Genomic DNA, 21,397 nt, shown 5'->3' with positions numbered 1-21,397 from the left:
TAAATTTATCAATTTAGGGTTATAATTGATACCTTTAAGATCAAAATTGATGTCTTTAAAAAGTTAAAATTGATCATTTATAATTTATTATTTGAATATCATAAATGACAACTTTAAAATTATAAATGATCTCTTTAAGGTTATAATGGACTCGTTTAAGATTATAAGTTATAATTGATCACAAAATATAGAGTTGTTCATTTGGGTCATCGGGTCAATTTCGAACGGGTGTCATTTGGTTTGGTCGGATTTCAAATCGATAAATTAATTTCGGTTGAATGCCACGACAAGGCATACTCAAGTCTGATCAGTTAGTTATGGGTCGGTTTAACAACAATTGTTCGCGTTATCGGGTTTGCATTGGTTCGCTATCAGTTTAAATTCGAGTCGAGTGTCAATCAGGTTCGAGTTGTCATTTTGATTTTTCCGAGCAAAAATCTAATTCAGGCTTTATTTTTCGAATAGGAGTTGGTTACGAAGCGCTATCGATCTGGTCAATTTCAGATTAAGGTGATACTTGATTTTTTAATTGATGACACATTTACTTACGAGAAAAAATTACCAGCTGTTTTATCGGATGCGTCTGATCCATTTATTTTAATTGTTTTAATCGGGAACATAATTGTTATTTGCTCACACTTACTTTTCAATTCAGCTTTATTCTTATGTTGGGGCTTGAAATTGTTTATCTTTGTTAGTTCAAAAGTATTATGTGGATGGCTTGCAAACGTTTACAAAATATAACCATCGTTTGATATAACAAAGTATCGAGTTGATACTTTTGATATACATGAAACTATATATTTATTAAAGTTTATTTATGAAAAAAATATTTTACTCTAATCATAAAACAAATTTAAAGAACTATAAATGGTAGCTTCTGAAAACTCTGCCAAATGTCATTAATTTACAAGATACTTTTGTCCAGATGGCAAAAAGTTTAGGAAAAATTACCATGAATAATATGAATTTTTACAGATTTTCCTGCATTAATACGAACTTTCGATTAACCCTAGATCTAGGAAATCGATGTTGCTTTTAAATCTTTGATTGGAAATTACGGTGTTTTGTTGTTTTGGATTATTGCTTCTCATTCAGTTTAATCTGACCCTCTGTTGTTTCCAACTTTTAGCTTGTTTTCAGATCGAAATCGGTCGGGAAGGATGGGTTAGCGGTGTTGATTAGCGTCCCAAGGAAGTATATTAGCTGAGCACGTGGGAATTTGTAGTTTTATATTAGGATTTTGGATAAATGTATATTAGATTTGTTGTGTTGGTTATATTGGACTTGTAGAGAATTGTTTGATTATCTTGTGTTTTAGTTAGATGTTTGTGTTGAGATTTAGCTGAGTTAGTTACGTTAAAGAGCTGGTGACCCTTTTGGTCAAGTCTTGGAAGTGTGATTTCAGTTTCTTGAGAAATAAACCTCGTGATGACCCTGTTTGCTCAGTCAACGGTAAGTCGGGTTATTACATTTGGCTCTATAAACTTTAAATTGATCACTTTAAAATTGCAATTAATCATTTTTAAACTTGTTAGTTATCAAATTAAAGTTGTCTGCTCTAATATTATAATTAATCAGCTTATATATAATTGATCACTTTATGGTTTGAATTGATCACGTCAGATCACTTCAAGGTCTGAATTGATCACTTCAAAAAGGTCATAATTGATCTATTTAAAATTATACTTTAAATTGAAATTTATTACTTTAAGATTATAATTAAAAATTGGTCAACCTGTTTGTGATCTTATTATGAAACAGTCTTTTCTAATAACTTGAGTTTATAAAAACACAAAAATTGGCCGAGACGGTCACATTATGAAACCATCAATTTGGGCCTACTCATTTTGGCATGTGTAATAGCCTCACATCCTTCCCCTTATTTTTTATTTTTTATTTATTTTTTTCTGAATTCCGTATTTAAAATTCCTCTTTCTTTCCTTCTCCTTTTTATTTTCTTTCTTGATTTTTGCCATTTTTGTTTTTTCCTCTTATGATAACTGATTTTTCCTATTGATTCTTACTATTTTTTCCAATGGTTTTCATTCTTCCTCTTCAAAATCCTTAAATATAATTCAATCTTAACTTTTTAGACACTTTTATTATTATTGATTCTGATTTTTCAAGAATAAAAAATGAGAAATCACTTTAAAGCATAATTAAAATAATTTAGGATTAAAGATTACATACAAAGAGAATTCGATTAGAAGAATAAGACAAGAACCCAAAACCCTAAAAAATTGTAATGTAGTCACGGGATTAAACATGTTTATATATATATATATATATATATATATATATATATATATATATATATATTTGTAAATAGTTCAAATTGAATATGTTAATTGGTTAAATTATGTCATATAAATATACAATTGAAGTCTTATGGTTTAACTCAATTTTGAACGTATAAGCTCCAATTCTTTGAGATTTAGAGCATGTAGGACATATTCCAAAGGTTTAAAACATAAACTAAGCAAGAACATAACAAACTAGACAAATTCATGTTGCTCGACCAGTGTGCTCGTTCGAGCATAGGGGTGCTTGTTCGAGCACTTCTTCAGTGTTTGGACAATTTGATTTCTGAGCTTCTGTTTTTGGAAAGTGATTTGGCTCATGCTCGTTCGAGAACCTCAGAACAATGCATCTGTTTGTGAATCAAAACTTTGTTTCATGGAGTGTTGTGTTGCTATGAACTAATGTTTTACTCGATTATAATCTAATAACCATCATATATAATTAGTAAATAGATTTGGAGGAATCATTGTTACATTACTCTATAAATAAGAGTGGGTGCATTGTGATCAAACACATCTTGAATATCATATTCTGATTTCATCTTTCTTTCATTCTCATGAAACACAAAAAGAGAGTTATAAACTCTTTTATTGTTTTTCTGATTGTACTCTTTACACAAACACATAATCATTTAGTTCAATCAGTTTGTACTAATCGATTAGAGTTATGATTGTATCTCGTTGTGAATTTCCATTCTCATAATCCAAGTACCTTTGTAGGGGAAATATCACAATATGAATGCTTGTAGTCGCCTTCAATCTATATCAAGATTTCTAAGTGATATAACCGTTGCAAATAAATCTTCTTTACGGTGTTATTCAATTCGTGGTTCATTCAAGCAAGGAGTCCATTGCCATACAGAAAGGAGATACTACAAATATAATCTTGTATTTGTAATTTATTTTTTGCATTATTATTTGTAATAATCTAATGTGATAATTTTTGTGATCATGGCAAGCGTTAAGGAACTCACTTCAAAACTTCATGAAATTAGACAAGTTTTTGGGTGTGGAATTCAGAGGATTGCAAAAGAAAATGCTCATCCTATTGACTTCCCTCAATGTGGCCTATGTGATAAGCACTCTGAACCGGAAGAAAAGGAGAATGAAACTTTAGAGGAGGCAAGGAAGTGCAACAAGTGGGAGAACAATATTTATCAATTTCATGAGTCCGCTAAGATTTTATGGGATAGTTTATGTCGGAAGATGCAAGTTCTAAGAACTTTTTAGTTAGTAATTTCAATAATTACAAGATGTTGGACAACCGTCCGGTGATTGATCAATTCCATGAATTAAGACGCATATATAATAACATGAAAGTGCATGGCATTACAAGAGATGAAATTTACATAGTTTCTAGTATTATAGACAAGTTGCCAAACACTTGGAGGGATGTTAAACATGCCCTCTCAAACACAAAAAGGAAGAGATTAGTCTCTCGGAACTCGTTCAACATCTTCAAGTTGAAACAAGTTTAAGAGAACTTGAAAGTTGAGATTTAAAAATCCTCATACATGAAATCCTCAACTTAAAAATATAAGAATTAAAGATTTATTTGTAACTTCTCCTAAAGCTACTATCATTTAATTTTTTAGAAAAAATTATCTTAATTATTCATTTATGTGATTAAAGTATAAATGAAAAGAAAGTTTCTTCTGCAATTTGAATTTAAAAGTGTTTTAATTAGATATAGTAAATTAAATCTCAATAAAAATATTTTTTTTTCATATAAAGCAGTTTTATTAACTTAACAATATTGAGTTTATTAATATCTTCAACTTTGAAATTATCCCAATTGCACTTTATTTTTTGATATATCTATTATTATATTATATCCAATCTTGATAAATGTTATTATGACACTATGTAATTACATCGGTTTAAATTTAAATATATATGTATTTATACACACATTGCATATATATATATATATATATATATATATATATATATATATATATATATATATATATATATATATATATATATTAGTTTGTGATATTAGACGCCCTGCTCTATTGGTGGTGACAACTTTTTGATAGACTTCATTCACCAATGCCCTTCGGATTCTGCCCATTGAAGCAATTCATTCTAGAGTATCAGGTTAGTACTGTTCGTTCAATTCTTTATATCAATTGTTCAAATTCATTACTTTATTAGGTTAATTCACCTCGAAAATCATTCGACTATACAATGCATTTTCTAGTTCGCCTCTCCATTTGTCCCCTTGTACAACTTGATTTAGGATCTCTATTTAGTAGATTATTCATGAATTCACCCCCTTTTCTAAATCATTCATTTCACGGATTCATCTTTTTTTCAGAGAAAATTTAATGGGTAGAACCTACCGAATTTGTTTCTTTCTTGTAGTTGAAATAGGGAATTTGGTTCTATTGCTGAATTGTATAATTTAGTGTTGGACAAAACCTGGAAAATGGAGATTTAGCTAAGGAATTTGCTCCTGGAATGTTCTTGGTCAACATGAAGGAATTTATTTTGCATCATATGTTCTCATATAGGTAATTGATTAAAAACTTTGGAATTAGGAAGCTAGGTGTCAATTTTGGCTCTGTAAATTTATATTAGGTCATCTGGGACCTGAATGGATGCTAATTTAGCATAAGATCCTGATTATGTGTGCAAAAACAATTTATTCTTCAAGTGTCGGTAATGACTTTGCAAGAAAATTGAATTTTACCAGTGCGCTTTGGAGCAATTGTGGCAGGAACAGACAAGTTGATAAAGATACAAGAAGAAAAATGTCATTGTCCTAATGCCACTAAGTTGAATCTGGGGTTTGTATGAACGCAATTATACCCTTGCTATGACATAGGGTTGAAATGATTGACCCTTGGGTCTTGCTTGAAAAATCGTTATAATTTTACGTAAATAAGAAGTGTAATGATTTAGTTAGCTATTTTATTATAGTCCATTATACTCTGATAAAAGAACTGTTTAGATGTGGCTCTATTGAGAATAGACTACAAGTTGATAAGGATCCATTAAATATAATTGTAATGTGTAGTTCTGTGTTTTTTTTAACTATAAACGTGCTTCAACATTTTTATGACATTACATATTTGTTAGATTAAAATATACCGTTATGAATCTTATTCTTTGTATAAATGGATTATAATGGCTTTTATAGTAGGATAACGTCTTATAACATATGTCATGGCATGATTTTAACTCACATGTATATATGTAATGTTATGGGATTTTGTTATTTGCCAAATTGAATCAACTACAAAAAAACTGATATTTAACAACATAGTATCATATAAACTCCAAGCTACTGAATTACTTGGTCCCTATTTGTTGGGATCAAGGCTATGGCATTGTTGTTATGTACTGAATTAACGGATAAAGGAGTTGTCGGTTTTACTTTTCTTTTATGTGAATTAATGTGTTTCTGCTCAGGAGTATGCTGCTATCAATCATTTATTTTCTCAATTTCATATTGCTTTCTGTATTACTGTTGTCATTGCCAGGATGGTTTGTAAGCTTCAATGTAAAAGAAGGTTAAAATGTTAAAGAATATTTATTGCACATGCTTACAAAAGATAGCCATCCCAGTGTTGTCTATAGGATGGATGATCAAAGACAGGATATGTGTCATGATGAGGGTTCCAGTAGGGATATGGTGGAGCTTGTCAATGTTGTACATGATCGAGAAGGAGGAACTGTTGTCTCTGCAATGAGTGATTTTTTACTTGAAGGAGACGTTGATATTGAGCCTCACAGTGACCTTCAATTTGAGTCATATGAAGCTGCTTACAAGCACTACCAAGAGTATGCTAAATCTATGGGATTCACTACCTCAATAAAGAATAGCCGGCGTTCAAAGAAATCAAAAGATTTTATTGATGCGAAGTTTGCTTGCTCCCGATATGGGGTCACTCCTGAATTTGATGCTGGTAGCAGCCGTCGACCTGGAGTTAAGAAGACTGATTGCAAGGCTAGCATGCATGTCAAGAGAAATAAGTATGGTAAATGGATCATACATGAGTTTATAAAGGAACACAACCACGAACTTCTACCGGCATTAGCATATTATTTTCGTATTGACCGAAATGTAAAATTGGTCGAGAAGAATAATATTGATATCTTACATGCTGTCAGTGAACGAACGAAAAAGTTGTATGTTGATATGTCAAGGCAGTCAGCTAGTTTAATAAATCATGGGTCTACCAGGGACACACTTGGTTCTCAGTTTGATAAAGGAAATCGTTTGGTTTTAGACGAAGGAGAGGCCCAATTCTTACTTGATTATTTTATGTGTGTCAAGAAAGAAAATCCTAAATTCTTTTACGCAATAGATATGAATGAAGAACAATATCTTAGGAATTTCTTTTGGGTTGATGGTAAAAGTAGGAGTGACTATGCAAGTTTCAGTGATGTTGTGTCTCTTGACAGTTCATACATGAGAATAAATGACAAGTTGCCTCTCGTTCTCTTTGTGGGGGTGAACCATCACTGCCAGGCAATGTTACTTGGCTGTGCCTTGATTGCAGATGAGTTGACCTCAACGTTTGTTTGGTTAATGAAGACATGGCTCAGAGCGATGGGAGGGATTGCCCCGCGGGTTATTCTTACCGACCAGCATCCTTGTATGAAGTCTGCTATCCAGGAGGTTTTTCCTGATAAGCGGCATTGCTTTCATCTTTATAATGTTCTTGAGAAAGTATCAGAAAATCTTTCGCAACGACATGAAAAGTTTTCTAGAAAATTCAATAAGTGCATACTCAAGTCATGGACCGATGAACAATTTGAGTTGAGATGGTGGAAAATGATTGGTAGGTTTGATCTTCAGGACGATGATTGGATAAGTTCGTTGTATGAAGATCGCAAGAAATGGGTTCCTCTATTTATGAGTGATATCTTCTTGGCAGGAATGTCCCCTCCACGTCGTCCTGAAAGCGTCATATCTTTTTTTGACAAGTATATTCAAAGGAAGCTTTCTTTGAAAGAATTTGTGAAGCAATATGGTGGAATTCTGCAGAACAGGTACGAGGAAGAGGCTATAGCAGATTTTGACACGTGGCACAAGCAGCCTGCACTGAAATCTCCTTCACCCTGGGAAAAACAAATGTCAGCTCTATATACGCATGCAGTTTTCAAAAATTTTCAGGTTGAAGTTCTGGGTGTGGTAGGTTGTCACCCTAAGAAAGAAGCTGAAGATGGAACATCTGTAACTTATCGAGTGGAAGACTGTGAAAAGGACGAAACATTTTTTGTAGTATGGGATGAAACGAGGTGTCAGGTATCTTGTATGTGTCGTATGTTCGAGTACCACGGTTTTTTGTGCAGACATTCAATGCTTGCTCTCCAAATTTCTGGTATTTCTAGCATACCTTCTCAGTATATAATGGAGAGGTGGAAAAAAGATGCGAAATCTAGATCGTTCATGGTAGAAGGAACTCAGCGACTGCAATCCAGGGTACAACGTTATGTGGCCTTGTGTAAGCAAGCCATTGAACTGAGTGAGGAAGGATCGTTAAGTCAAGAAAGTCATGATATTGCCCTGCGAACGCTGGTGGATACACTGAAAAAGTGTGTTAGTGTAAATAACATGAACAGAAGCGTTATGGAAGCTGGTGATACCTTTTGTGCTTATGATATTGATGAAGCATACCAAGGAGGTATGTTAAGTAGAACAAGCAAAAAAAAGAATGTGGTGAAGAAAAGGAAGGTAATTGTTCATTTCTGTAAGTGCCTTATTTGTTTACAAAACTGGTGTAGTTATATAGACCGCAGATTGTGTACAGTTGGTCTTGTTGTGTAGATAGCTTCAGAGACAGATGTGATGCTGACTGATGCAGAGGACAGCTTCCACCACATGGTCTGTCCTTCAGCTATTTTGCCAGTTTAATAATGCAGCATTTTGTTTGTTTCGTTTATTTATATTTTACTTTGTATTGTTTTTTGTAGGAAAATCCAAACTCAGAGGGGATATCGTTCAATGGTTTCTATGGTTCCCAACAGAATGTTCCAGGACTGGTATGCCAAGCCTCTTTACTTGAGTTTCTTGGACAAAGAGCTTATAGTTGTGCAAATGATTTTTTAAAACTACAGGTACAGCTGAACTTAATGGAGCCACCACATGATAGCTATTTTGTTGATCAAGACAGTATGCAAGGGTTGGTAAGTGATAGAAATTTATATAAATGTATGCTTAAATATGGTTCTTCATATTATTAACCTATTCACAATGATTCAGGGGCAATTGCATTCTGTAGTGCCAACCAATGAAGGATTTCTTGGTTCTCAGCACAGTGTACATGGGCTGGTAAATTTATTAATTTATACATATAGACTTATACATTTGTTGAATGAGTGGTACTTGGAAAACTTATTTTAATTTGGAAAACTTGCTTATTTTAATTTGGAAAACTTGCATAAATAGAATCCAAAAATATGGAACTTCCACTTTTGTTACTCAACAGATAAAAACAAGCCAAACCCAATAACCTAGGGTCAACTACATGAACCAAACCAAATTAATGTGAGAGATTATCGCTATAGAGGTCATACTATGTTAAACCCAGTGTATTACTAATCTACTAACAAAAAAATTTCCAATGATCATCTACTATATTCTCCTCCTTTATTCATTCTATTTATTGCACTATGCTCCAACAAATTCCAATTCTTCATGTAATTCTCTTTTCAGTTATTCAGGTCATTTTCATCCTAGATCTTTCTTTATTAAGATCCTAAATTTTCCAATCTTTGACTTTTGTAACACATGTAATCTTTGTTCTTTTTTGTGCATAAAAAGGTTTGCAGTTTATGTAAATTATACAAATTTTGTATTTTGATGATAACAAATTCCGAATTGCCTAAACACAAATATTGGCATTGTCAAGCCACCATTTTCGTATGTTTTCTGATTGCAAATATCTATTACTTGAATGTTGAGTAATTTCTTTCCACATTTTTGTAGGGACATATGGATTTTCGATCATCATCTAGCTTCTCTTATAGTTTGCAGGTAATTTGATGAGATTATTTGTCTTTTAGCAGTATATTGTATGATTCTTACCAAGTTTTTCTGATCCTCTTTCAGAATGAACATAATTTAAGAACCACCCAGTTGCATGAAGATGCTTCCAGACACACTTGAGAAACAAATATTTGTTTGTAATTGTCATGTTTAGATATCACAGGTTTGGCTCCATTATTTAATGACAACACTATTTTAGACAAACCAAAAAACATTTGGGACATGATTATTTGTCATTAGTTATTATAAACTTGCATTCATCAACATGAAGTCTCTATGTTATATGGGAAGGAATAATATCAACGAGTAACAAGATTTTTGAATGAGAGCTGCTCAGATTATATCAAATGATTTTGATGATAGGATGATTTTAAAGGTAACTGGATTTGCCAATGAACATTTAGATCATAAAAAAACCGTGGTTGGTTTTTCACTGGAATTAGGAAAAGCTGCTCAAAAATCTTGAGCGTCAATACGCATTTCACTTCTGCAACATTTACATACATCCCATGTTTTTCAAATTTTTAACTTTTGTTGTTAAGCATGTGTTGTTTGTGGGTGTGCTCCTTCAAACTTACTATAGTAGAAAACCAAGGAAGAACTGAATCTTTACCATATTGGTGTCAAAAACTTCTTGGGGAGTATGAGTAACATATGATCCGTCTTTGATGGTTTATTGAACCACTTTTCAGCTCTTTGAAGTTTTAAAGGTGGATCTATTACGAATAGGGGCAACGCTACACCGGGGATTGGGGGAGGCATTGCCTGCGAGGCCAAATTATGCAGTGTCTTCTATTTTAAACCTGAGCAGCATTACTAATTTATAAGTATGGTATTAGCTATTAGGAATGATTGAATATCACAAGATTCCGTGTAGTTAAGCGCTTAAAGTAGTAGAAATAAAACTAAGTTTGTAATTTGAGTTTTTCATACAAGCTTGAGTTTTTATTTTTTGTTATAATGTTTTCATACTGATGATTTGACAGACTTTTGTTTTAAATTGTAGAACGTTTTCATTATAATCAAAAGGTTAGAATTGTAGCTTGTTTTTTTCTGAATATTTTGCTAGTATATCAATCATTTGAGTAGAATAATAGGTAATGTATCGGCTATATGGCCTCCCTTATTACAAATGAAGCTAAAAAATGCTGAAATGACTATATTATCTGCAAGATTGGGGATAAAAGAAATTTCATTGCAGCCATTCCGACATGTTAACAGCAGAAGTAGCAAACTTTCTGATTACTATAAACAAAGTGTAGCTGATTTTCGTTATGGAATAGATTGTAGTACAATGATATTCCATTACCCTAATGTTATTAAGTGGCTCCCACCTAAGTGGGATTTAAGAGTCGGATGTATCCAACCTTAGTGTTAGTAAAAACAAAAAGATTGTTTTAACTGACTCTTGATAGAAAATATGATTGGAACTTCACATGAATAATGTGAGCTTGAGAAAGTTAGTGAGACTTGGTTTCTTTACAATTTGCTGCTTTGTATGTCATTCCTCTACATGTGCCCTATACCCCTGTATGCATGTTTGGACGATGTCGATGGTGCTGCTCCTGATCAATACATTGCTCTGTTTGTCATTCCTCTACATGAAGTTTCTTTCGCTTGAGGTTCTTTTTAATTTCAGAATGTTGCTGATAGTAATGAATTTTATTCAGCAATTAGAGAATATGAAGGCTAATATGCAGTTGTAAAGTTCACCTTGATGGCTATAACTTGGATAGTTTCCACATTTATGGTCTTTCCTTTTCTGTTACATAAGGGCTATTTCATTTTCAGGTGATAGTGTCTTCATTTCTGAAATTGAAGGTCTTGTTTTAAACTGTACCTTTTCAATTCTGGGACTTTAGTAATGTGCTATGATATTTCTACCAATCTTCTTGGTTATAGGAGTATACTTCAATCCCTCAGAGGGAAAACAGAGAAGGAGGATTATTATTCTTATTGATGGTGAGAATCAACCTCTTAAATTAGGTTAAACGGAAAAACTTTTAATCATTAAGCTAATGCATAATTCTTTTCTTAGTTCATGTATACTTAATTAATGAATCAAATACATGACGTTTGATCTTTTTTATTTAGCCTGTAACAGCTATTAGTGTAATTTCTAGATATTTTCAAAAATAAATAAATAAATAAAAGTAAAAATAATAAATATTGATAGGTAATTTTATTTTAATTGAAGCACACGATATATGTCTAGTTATACATGTCGAATTCAGGGAAGCGAATTAATGAATTTGTCTAATTTATAATCACAAGATATAGAACAAGCAATATGAATTTGGTTTATCTAATAATACTATGACACATAATTTAAAATGTGCCATCATGATGATTGAATAAAGCAAAAATTATAGATTTATGTATAAATTATAATAATGAAGAAAGTTTAGGATATGGGGAATCACCTAATTCTAGCATGAAAATCAAGTATTCTCCTAATTATATGAAATTGAATATTTAATATGATCAAACGCGATATAATTAATCTCAAGCTTTCACTATATTCTTTATAAGACTTTACTAATTTTAATCCTCAAACTTCTGTTTTATTTGGTAAACTAGTATAAATTTAACCTAAAAATACCTCAATCCTAAATCAATCATAATCTTAAACTTTCGTTTTATTGAAAAGGTTAATAAAGATATTTAAATTAAGGTTCATTAAACATAGATTCAAACTTCATACAATCAATTGAATAAAATCATTACATTCAACAAACTAGGATCAATCCCTTAATTATAGAAAGAAAATCGACTCACAAGACAAGGTTTTAACATGAAATCAATAATAAATAAACTCAAATTCTTGTGAAAGACGGTCTCTTTGAAAAAACATTTTTAATTGGGCCAGCCCATTATATAATTTTTAAAATATTGTAAGTAGACATTAAGAATGATGTAAGTAGACATTTAAGATTTTGAAAGAAAACATTTAAGTAAGCATTAAGGATAATGTAAGTAAGCATTAAAAATACGATAAGTAGACATTAAGGTTTAATGGGCTGAGCTTGAAATTGTCTTTAAAAAAGACGATCTCTCAAGAGACCATCTGATAAATAAAACCCTAATTATGACACTAAACATGATAGGAATAAATAATGAAAGACAATTAAATAAATAAAGAAAGAAAGACAAGATGGAAAGAAGCTTATAAATTGAATAGAAACTGAACTTTAAATTGAATAAATATTTGAAATAGCAAAAGAAAATATAACACCGAGAGAAAATAATTTAAGAACTGAAAACTAAGAAATGACGTATGAACTAGGGAATGATTAATGAAAATCCTAATGCCTATTTATACTATTGGCTTACTTGGGGATAATCCTTCCCAAGATAACTGAATTTAACCTTATAAACTTAATTAAATAAAAATAAATAGAAGTACTATAATAATAAAGTAATGGAGAAAGAACCAATACGTGTTCCAGAGATAAACGACGACTCGACGGTGACTCTTATGACCAAGAAGCCGAATCGGCTTTTGATGCTACCGAATTCGCAAAATTCCGAAACCCAACCGCCGACTCGCCAATGACATTGATGAACAGAAAGCCAAGTCGGCTTTGTTTGCTACCGTGAACACTTCCTTTCCTAAATTAAACGTTGAATCGGTTTTTGTCTTTGTTGATGAAGACGAGTCGGATTTTGAAATTGACTCTGATGATTTTTCTAACACCTAACGCCAAATCAGCGATAACTTTTTTGCCATGAAAGTCGACTTGGCTTTTTTCTTTTTCTCAGAACATCTTAGTATGTCTTTCGACTTTGGGGCATTATTTCCGTCCCAAAGCCGAGTATACTTTGTAATTAGAATATTTTTGTGACCTTTTTTTTCATTCTTTAACTTTAGAATACCACTTTCTTCCTACCCCTAATGTCCTGCTATTGTATTAGCCTCATTTTTGCATAAATATACTAAATAATCTCCAAAATCAACCAAATTACTCAAACTTAGTTCAAACAAGTTAGAGTAAATAAATCAAAAATAGTGCTAAACCGCCTGTAAACTTCATAAAAGGAGTATAAAAATAGACATAATAAGTGCAAATAATTGCACTTCTCAAACTCCTCTATGCTTAACCTTTGCTTGTCCTTGAGCAAATCAAGGTGAGAAAATATGAAAAAACAAGGCTAAGAGATAGTCTCCAAATTCTTATCTACTTCTCATGCCTCCTTTTCCTAAGCTTCTCTAATTCCCTAGTGTTTACGAAAAGTCCAAACATTCGGAACTATTGTCCCTTATATTTGGCTAACACTAACATAACACAACACAAATAAGAGTACAAAACAAAGTACCCTAAAAATTCGCTACACTTCAACCTCCTTATTGCTTCTAAAGAACATGGAAACGAAAGACAATTAAACTTATTCCTCCAATGGTGACTCACCTAAATATCCACCTTATAGCTCCCACTTCATATGTCGCCAACTCTAAGTACAAATGAGACACAAAAAATTATAATCTCTCTTTATCTCTCATTTTTCCAAGGAACTCATTGTGGGTTTTCGTCCTAGCCACTCATTGATTTTTTTTCATTTTTCATTTGCTTACCACTCGTGTTGCTCTTTTGCCTAGGTTGCCCATTCGGGGTTTCAACCTAGCTGGGCTAATGTTTTTAAATATTTTTACTTTTTTTTATTATTTCAATGACAAACATGTGCAAACTCAGCTATAAAATAAATATACAATTATAAATGCAAGATAAATTCATACAAAATATAAGATAGAAAACATGAATAAACAAGCAATAAGTTCCTCTATGCTTGCTTTTCATGGTGAGTAACAAAAGGGTGTTCAGCGATCCTTATAAAAACAAGTTCTTCAGTAACCCTGGATAAATCTGCTAAATCACAAGAATATAAAGAATGAAGCCTACCTAATGAAACATCAATGTTGATTTGGGATAACACCATCAGTTGCAGGATAAACTTTTATAATGTGAAACGCCAACTTTCCTTATGACTCCCCAAAAAGTAAGAGGTTTCCTATCTTAATCCTTCTTTTCTCTTATAAGATGATCTTAAAAGTCCCAATTAAATCCTAACCCCTATGTCGACCTCATGCCCTTCCCAGCACAACATCACCATAACCACAACACAATGTAAACAAATAAATTCCAAACTCCAATACTTTAAGGCTCATACAATGGAGCTCTTGGATCTCGCAACCCAAGAAATATTTTGGATTAAAGAGGATGGGGCCTTTATATTGGTTAAAATTTATAGCTCAAATTAACATGTAATAGTTAATAAAAGGTGACATGCGAGAATCTAAGTAAAGATGGCTAAGGGGGTTAAGGTGTGAAAATTTACTAGAGCTAGAATTATAGAGAAAGATAAGGATAGGAGTAGAAATATACCTGCAAGTGTCGCGACAAAGGATGAGTAACATAACAGTTGATGATCACACACTCTTCTTTTGCCTTGATCACCTTCACAGGTTATCGGCTAGCCTTCTCTCTTTTTTTTTTCCTTTTTCTTTTACATTTTTTTGTTCAAAACTTTTTTAAGGGTAGGGCAAACAAAAAGATAAATAAAACAAAAAGATAAACAATACAAAAATCAATAAAAGTCCTAATCTAAGAAAGCAATAAAACTATACTAGGAGAAAGTAGTAATACTACAACTAAACAGGTGTAGACATGATAGCAAAGGAACAAAGACATGATAAAACATAAGCACACAAATAGGGGAAGTATAAGTGGAATCAGTGACTAATAGAAAACCACAGTGAAAGAAGAAAAATGAGCACCTTTTAGTCCGCCTAACTGCGAGCTCAACTGCACGCTCCCTCTCTCTTTGAGCCTCCATCTCAGAGATGCTAGCTCGGGGATCGACATAGGGTTGCCCAAAAAAGTAATCCATCTAGGCTTGTTGGGCAACCCACATAGATTGGAGACATGTATCCAAATTATACATGTCTCTGTCATATGAAACCTGGAAGGTCTGTAAATTTTCGTCTAGTCTATCTAGGTAGCTCCCCATATCTTCAAAGCGGGTCATCATATTGGAGAACCGCTCATCATACTACTGACGCCAATCAAAACGAGAGTTAATAGCAAGGCTATACCTTGTACTCTTGCTCCTTTGAGGAACGTAATCCTCATCCTCATCCTCCTCATCACCTTCATCATCATCCGAGTTGATGAGTACTCCTATAGCTATAGGATCTTGGTCAACATAGCGTTGGAGGGAGTACTAATATATGGTGTTGCATAAATACTAAGCAGTGTCTTACGCACGTAAATCAAATAAAGTCATAGGGAAGGGAAGTACGAGAATGGTACGACCATGTGGTATAAGAAAGGAGCAGCGAAGTGAGTGCATATATTGCAGGAAACGGACCCGCCAAAGAGTCAAATTATCATAGAAAATGGTGGCATTGGTTTCCAGTTCAGAACAATCTTCTGATATTTCTATTTCTAGATAACAAACTAACAATGTAATCATCACACCTATAGCAAATTTTCCCTTCTTTAAAACTTGAAGCGCTAAACACCGGCCTACAAAAATGTCTATCCAATCGGGGGTTCCTTGGTCATCATAAAGAAATAGCCTAAGACAAGTTAATTCTACCTTTGAAACCCCATTAGGTTCCCTTTGACCAAAATATGTGATATCTTGTTGCTAGAGGTATGGTATGGGCGATTGACTGCACTAGCCAGCCGAAAACTCATATTGACCCTCTCTTTTGAGACAACATAATCATCATCCCTAATAAATATTGGTGCTCATTAGCGGGTACCAGCATTTCGGTCGAGCTAGGTACTTGGTTTTATTTATGCTACTTTTATCAAAACTTGTTGGTAATAATTTGGCAAAATTTATAGGAATTACATTTTTTTTATCACTTTAATAAGCACTACTATAGCAACTAGAATTTATATAAGTGTGTGTGTGTGTGTGTGTATATATATATATATATATATATATATATATATATATATATATATATATATATATATATATATATATATATATATATATATATATATATATATAATAATAATAATAATAATAATAATAATAATAATAATAATAAACTTTATAAATGTGAATAGAAATTTCAGCAGCATCTCTGCTAAAAATCGAACATGTGGTAGAGCAATTAGCACAATAAAAACATTAAACTAATATAAGGCATCCCAAACTTTAAAAATCTCACACCACGGCGGAATGATTCATAGTTGGCTTCTCAAATCAACAGGCCAAGCATGGATCGTGATTCCAATGTCAACAATTGCGTTTTAAAATGACTTAAGTCTTTAAAACCATACAAAGTTATAAACTTCGCAGTGAAAGTACAAATATACAAAGGAGGACACAAGGCCTCATAACAAAACGTATACAACCAAAGTTTACAAAATATAAACAAGAGCTACAAAATTGAAAGATAACGGTATGACACAGGTTATGCTTCGCCCTCATCACTCTCCCCTAATGCAATGCAATGCAAAAGAACCTCTAATACCTGCTACGCCTGTCTATGATCCTACTGCTGCTCGACATTAGATCAAAGGCCAATGTGTCATAGCAAGACAATCATAGAAAGTTATCAAACAATCAAACATAAACACAAACACGTACACGTCAGTTACTAACATTAAATATAATAAGGCCAACCTACTAGATAACATTATGTTATACAACAACATAAGATGATTTCGTAAGACACAAGCACAAATAGTAACCGTTTATCGTCCACCTATACTTCTTAATTTCATTACGTCCTTTCTAACCCGAACCATGTGTTCTTGGGTAGAATGTAGGTCTTCACACTCCTCTTCTCAAAACATAAACTCTTGTAAAACACGCGTAGTATCAACTCAACCATGGCATTATGACTATTTGATAGCATAGTTCACAATCTGGCGCTCTATAATTCTAATACGTTGTATATAATCACAAAATATTGATAATACTTTAAAACAATGAATATGATAGTTAATTACTGAGTGTATGTACCTGTAAGTGTCACTGCACGACCAAAAGTTACAAAAGTCACCCAACTAAGGTTCTACTTTCCTCTTATGAACTGGGAACTTATACAAGTTAGGAATAGACTAATAAGTTCCCTTAACTACTTTGACATACCAACTAATGCCCAAGTAAGCACTATCATCCATTCGAGATAAGTTTCCAATTGCTTTAATATACACACACATCTCATTCAACACCAATCATAATCATTGACTTAACAACAACATAAGTCTTTCCATCAATTTAAGATTAAAAGGATTATGTAAATTGTTCCTTTACATCAACCGTATTTGAGTTATATTGATTCACGTTACCTAAAAAAAGTAACAAATCACACTTGAATCTTACGATGTTAATGTAGTGCTAAAATGATGATAATGACAAATATTAAAGTCATCACATCGCAATATCAAGGTTAGAAAGAACTACAATCAAACATCATAACAAGTAACTTTAGCAACCATCAATGATAAGTTTGACACTATACTCATGACCTCGTTTATAACTTAGATAACAACCTAACAAGAGTACTTGTGATTAACAACAATCAAACAACACTAATTAACAACTATTACTCCCAATTAATAACCAAGACCACTTCCATAGTCAACTACAAGCATATCATTACCAACTATCACTTATCACAACAATAGATAACCAAACTAAATCTTAAAAGAGCTTGTAAAGTTTTCTAATCAACCATCTCACTACCAAATGTAGTATACACACACACCATTAGTAATTTCATCTCTAAATTGAGCCCTAATAATATCATATCTAAAGATGACATTTTTAACCAATACCCATTTCAAATACTCAAAGTAGAAAACTCAAGAATCAAGTAAACATCAATTTAACAAAGAAATACTTAGAAATCAAGGACCAAATGGCTCACAATTATAGAGTTAAAGAAGGGGAGTGAAAGCAAGTGACTTGTGGTGGTGGTTTGCACGACTAGGGTGTGCGCAGAGGTGGCACAACCCTTGTGGTGCTACTGTTGGCGTGTGGGGGTAGGAGAAGGCTAGGGCTGCTACTCGTGGGAGGGGGAAAATGGGTCGATGCTGTCGGTAGCTGCTCGTGGGAGGGAGGAGAGAGTGGCGGCTACAGTGGAGGCGCAGAACAGGAGGAAAAGAGAGAAGAGGGGAGGGGAATGTCGTGTGTGGGTATTTGAGTGAGCCAAAGAGTGATTACTACTTGAAAACCCTTACTCAGTTTTTATTAGGGTAAAATCTTCTAGTAAAGCCTAACTAAGAATTCTACATTTCTTTTGCTTACCAATTTTAATAATAAAATAAAAGAAATAATGATTTTTAATTTGAACCTTTTTATTTCATTAATATTAATTAATTAATTAATTAATTATTATTATTGTTATTATTATTATTATTATTATTATTATTATTATTATTATTATTATTATAATATTTTTTTATATTAATATGTTAACATTTAAATTCGTATATGAAAGAGATCTATTAAAATTAATTCAAAATAATTAATATAATTATAAAATCTCCAAAAGTTATAATAATAATAATAAATAACAACGTCATAAAATGTGTTATGCTAGTTGGTGTGGGCCAAGACTTGATAGCCTCTACCTTAGCTGGATCTGCTCTAATCCCTTCCTTTCTTATGATAAATCCTAAGAAACTTACTTCCTTCATCAGGAAAGCACACTTTTCTAAATTTCCATATAGCTTTCGCTTTCTAAAAACCTCAAATAGTTTCCTTAAGTGTATTAAATGTGTCTCTAAGCAAACACTGTAAACCAGAATATCATCTAGATAGACTACTATGAACTCTCCTAGAAATGGTCTTAAGACTTCAGTCATTAACCTCATGAAGGTGTTTGGGGTACCAGTCAGACCAAATGGCATGACAAGCCATTCATATAGCCCATACTTAGTCTTGAAGGCTGTTTTCCATTCATCACCCTCTTTCATTCCAATTTGGTGATAACCACTTCTCAAGTTTATTTTGCTGAACCAATGTGCACCAGACAATTCATCTAGTAGTCATCTATCCTAGGTATAGGAAACCTATACTTAATGATGATGTTGTTAACACTCCTGTTGTCTATGCACATCCTCCATATGCCATCTTTCTTGGGTACCAAAAGTGTAGGCACAGCACAGGGACTTAAACTCTCCCTAACAAACCCTCTATTCATCAACTCAGGCATCTTTCTCTACATCTCTTTGGTATGTTCAGGATTAGTCTATAGGTAGGCTTGTAAGGTAATGGTGCACCAAGGACTAGGTCTATTTGGTGCTCAATGCCCCTAATAGGTGGCAACCCTATGGGTAATTCTTTTGGGAAAACACCTTGAAATTCAGCAAGCAACTTAACTATACTGGGGTGCATTGGACTCTCTTCTTTACTCACTTCTTTAACAAACAAAATAAAGACTAAGTCACCACTTCTAACCAACTTCTCACAACCCTTCCTACTGACCAAGTGCACTGGTTGCTTAGGCTTAGGGGGGGGGGGGGGGGGGGGGTATGGCTTTGTGTGGGGGCAAAGGTAACAGACTCTTCTTCTTTCCCTCATGTAACACAGTATACACATTGGTAAATCCATCATGCTTAGTCCTTCTGTCATGTTGCCAAGGTCTACCTAGCAGCACATGACAAGCATCCATATCTAGCACATCACACAACACCTGATCTTGGTATGATCCTATGCTAAAACTAACTAAGCACTGCTTCCTCACTAAATTTCCTATCTGATCATTCAACCATCTAAGTTTGTAAGGGTGGGGATGAGGTGTGGTGGTCAGGGCCAAATTCTTTACTAACTCCCTACTCACACAATTGGATTCACTACCCCCCTCAATGATCACTACACAGATTTTATCCCCAATTTTTCACTTAGTTTGAAATATATTCTCCCTCTGATCAGACTTGGCTACCCTAAGTGTGGCATGAAAATTTCTTCTGATCAACATCCCATAGTGTTCTTCTACTGGGTGAACTAACTCTACATCTTCATCACTCTCAGTGTCCTCATCCTTTTCCATTACTCCTAGGTCATTCACCTTAAAAGTACCCTCATACTCATCCTCTAGTGTAGGTGGTAAGACCACTTTCTCTCTGCCATTAATTAAGACAAGTCTAGCCCTAGGTCCTGTCCTATCTTGAATCTCAGTCCACTTCTTCTGAGTGAAAGCCTTGGCATTGGGACACTTATCTTTGTAATGTCCATGACCATAAAACTTAAAACAAATAACATCCTTAGGTGTGGTGTTGGCCTTGCTCATATTCTTGTTGGTTTCTCCCCTATTTGGTTTGTTCTGTGGTGTAACAGTGGGCTTGGTGACTACAGGTTTCTGTGTCCTATTATAGCTATAACTTGGTTTATTCTTAGCATATTTCTCATACACTAGAGCACTATTGCAGTCCCCTTCATAAGTCAAATTTTGCGCAGCCTCAAGTTTAATCCTAATCTCTTCTCTCAAACCACCAAGGAACCTGCCTATTTTCATCTCCTCAAGCTCATTGATGTCACAAAGCATAGCTAGTCTCTCCCTCTCTTGTATATAATCTGACGCTTTCCTATTCCCTTGCCTTAAATTTCCCCAACTAACATAGAGCTGTTGTTTATAAGTGGAAGGGACATACTTCCTCCTCAGTTGTTTCTTCAATTTTACCCAAGTGTCAATCCTGGCTCTCTCTTCCCTCCTCCTTTGTTTATGTATACCCTCAAGCCAAGTGGCTACAAGCTTGGTAAGTTTAACCTTAGCAATCTTGTATTTATGTTCATCCAGAGTGTCTTTGAAATCTAAATAGTCTTCAGGGTTATTCGATATTCCATCAAAGTCGAACACATCCACCCTCATGTTCCTGTCATCTAACCCTCTGGGTTCTACATTTTATGGAGTGTGTGCAATGGATGTGCCTCTTGTATTGTGGGCATGTAACACCAATTATTTCACCAGTGCATTCAATGTGTTCAGTCTCTATTCTACACTCGTGACTCCAGCCATTTAAACACAGATGCACAAACACTTTACATCAAAACAATCAAGAATTGAGTTCTTGAACTCAAACTTGGCTTATATATATGCACGTCTAAACCAAATGGT

At 33.5% G+C, this 21,397-nt stretch overlaps 1 protein-coding gene across 10 annotated transcripts; it reads left to right on the top strand.

The window, feature by feature from the left end:
* The first annotated feature begins 4,298 nt into the window (after window positions 1–4,298).
* On the top strand, window positions 4,299–11,152 carry LOC130807895 (protein FAR-RED IMPAIRED RESPONSE 1). Of its 10 annotated transcripts, XM_057673278.1 has the most exons (10): window positions 4,309–4,406; window positions 4,674–4,822; window positions 5,880–7,995; window positions 8,089–8,145; window positions 8,235–8,303; window positions 8,379–8,447; window positions 8,524–8,592; window positions 9,250–9,297; window positions 9,373–9,472; window positions 10,002–11,152. In XM_057673278.1, exons 2-9 carry the CDS (start codon window positions 4,770–4,772, stop codon window positions 9,427–9,429), a joined length of 2,538 nt encoding a protein of 845 aa, XP_057529261.1. In that variant the 5' UTR covers window positions 4,309–4,406; window positions 4,674–4,769; the 3' UTR covers window positions 9,430–9,472; window positions 10,002–11,152. The 10 variants fall into 10 exon arrangements, 8 of the variants coding, with proteins under 8 accessions (XP_057529262.1, XP_057529267.1, XP_057529261.1 ...); XM_057673283.1 differs by lacking the exon at window positions 4,674–4,822 and having other exon boundaries at window positions 5,795–7,995; window positions 10,002–11,150; XM_057673282.1 differs by lacking the exon at window positions 4,674–4,822 and having other exon boundaries at window positions 5,005–7,995; window positions 10,002–11,150.
* Window positions 11,153–21,397: the final 10,245 nt, after the last annotated feature.

Source organism: Amaranthus tricolor, chromosome 3 (genome assembly GCF_026212465.1).
Source record: "Amaranthus tricolor cultivar Red isolate AtriRed21 chromosome 3, ASM2621246v1, whole genome shotgun sequence".
Taxonomy (NCBI): domain Eukaryota; kingdom Viridiplantae; phylum Streptophyta; class Magnoliopsida; order Caryophyllales; family Amaranthaceae; genus Amaranthus; species Amaranthus tricolor.
Note: the sequence above shows the minus strand (reverse complement) of the source record. Positions and strands in the feature narration are given on the sequence as shown.

Bases quoted from the DNA above. Each gene is read 5' to 3' on its own strand.
- LOC130807895 (XM_057673278.1), top strand. From the start codon at position 4,770: ATGTTCTTGGTCAACATGAAGGAATTTATTTTGCATCATATGTTCTCA. The intron at 8,304-8,378 runs GTATGCCAAGCC...TTAAAACTACAG, and splicing joins AACAGAATGTTCCAGGACTG to GTACAGCTGAACTTAATGGA. The intron at 8,448-8,523 runs GTAAGTGATAGA...ACAATGATTCAG, and splicing joins AAGACAGTATGCAAGGGTTG to GGGCAATTGCATTCTGTAGT.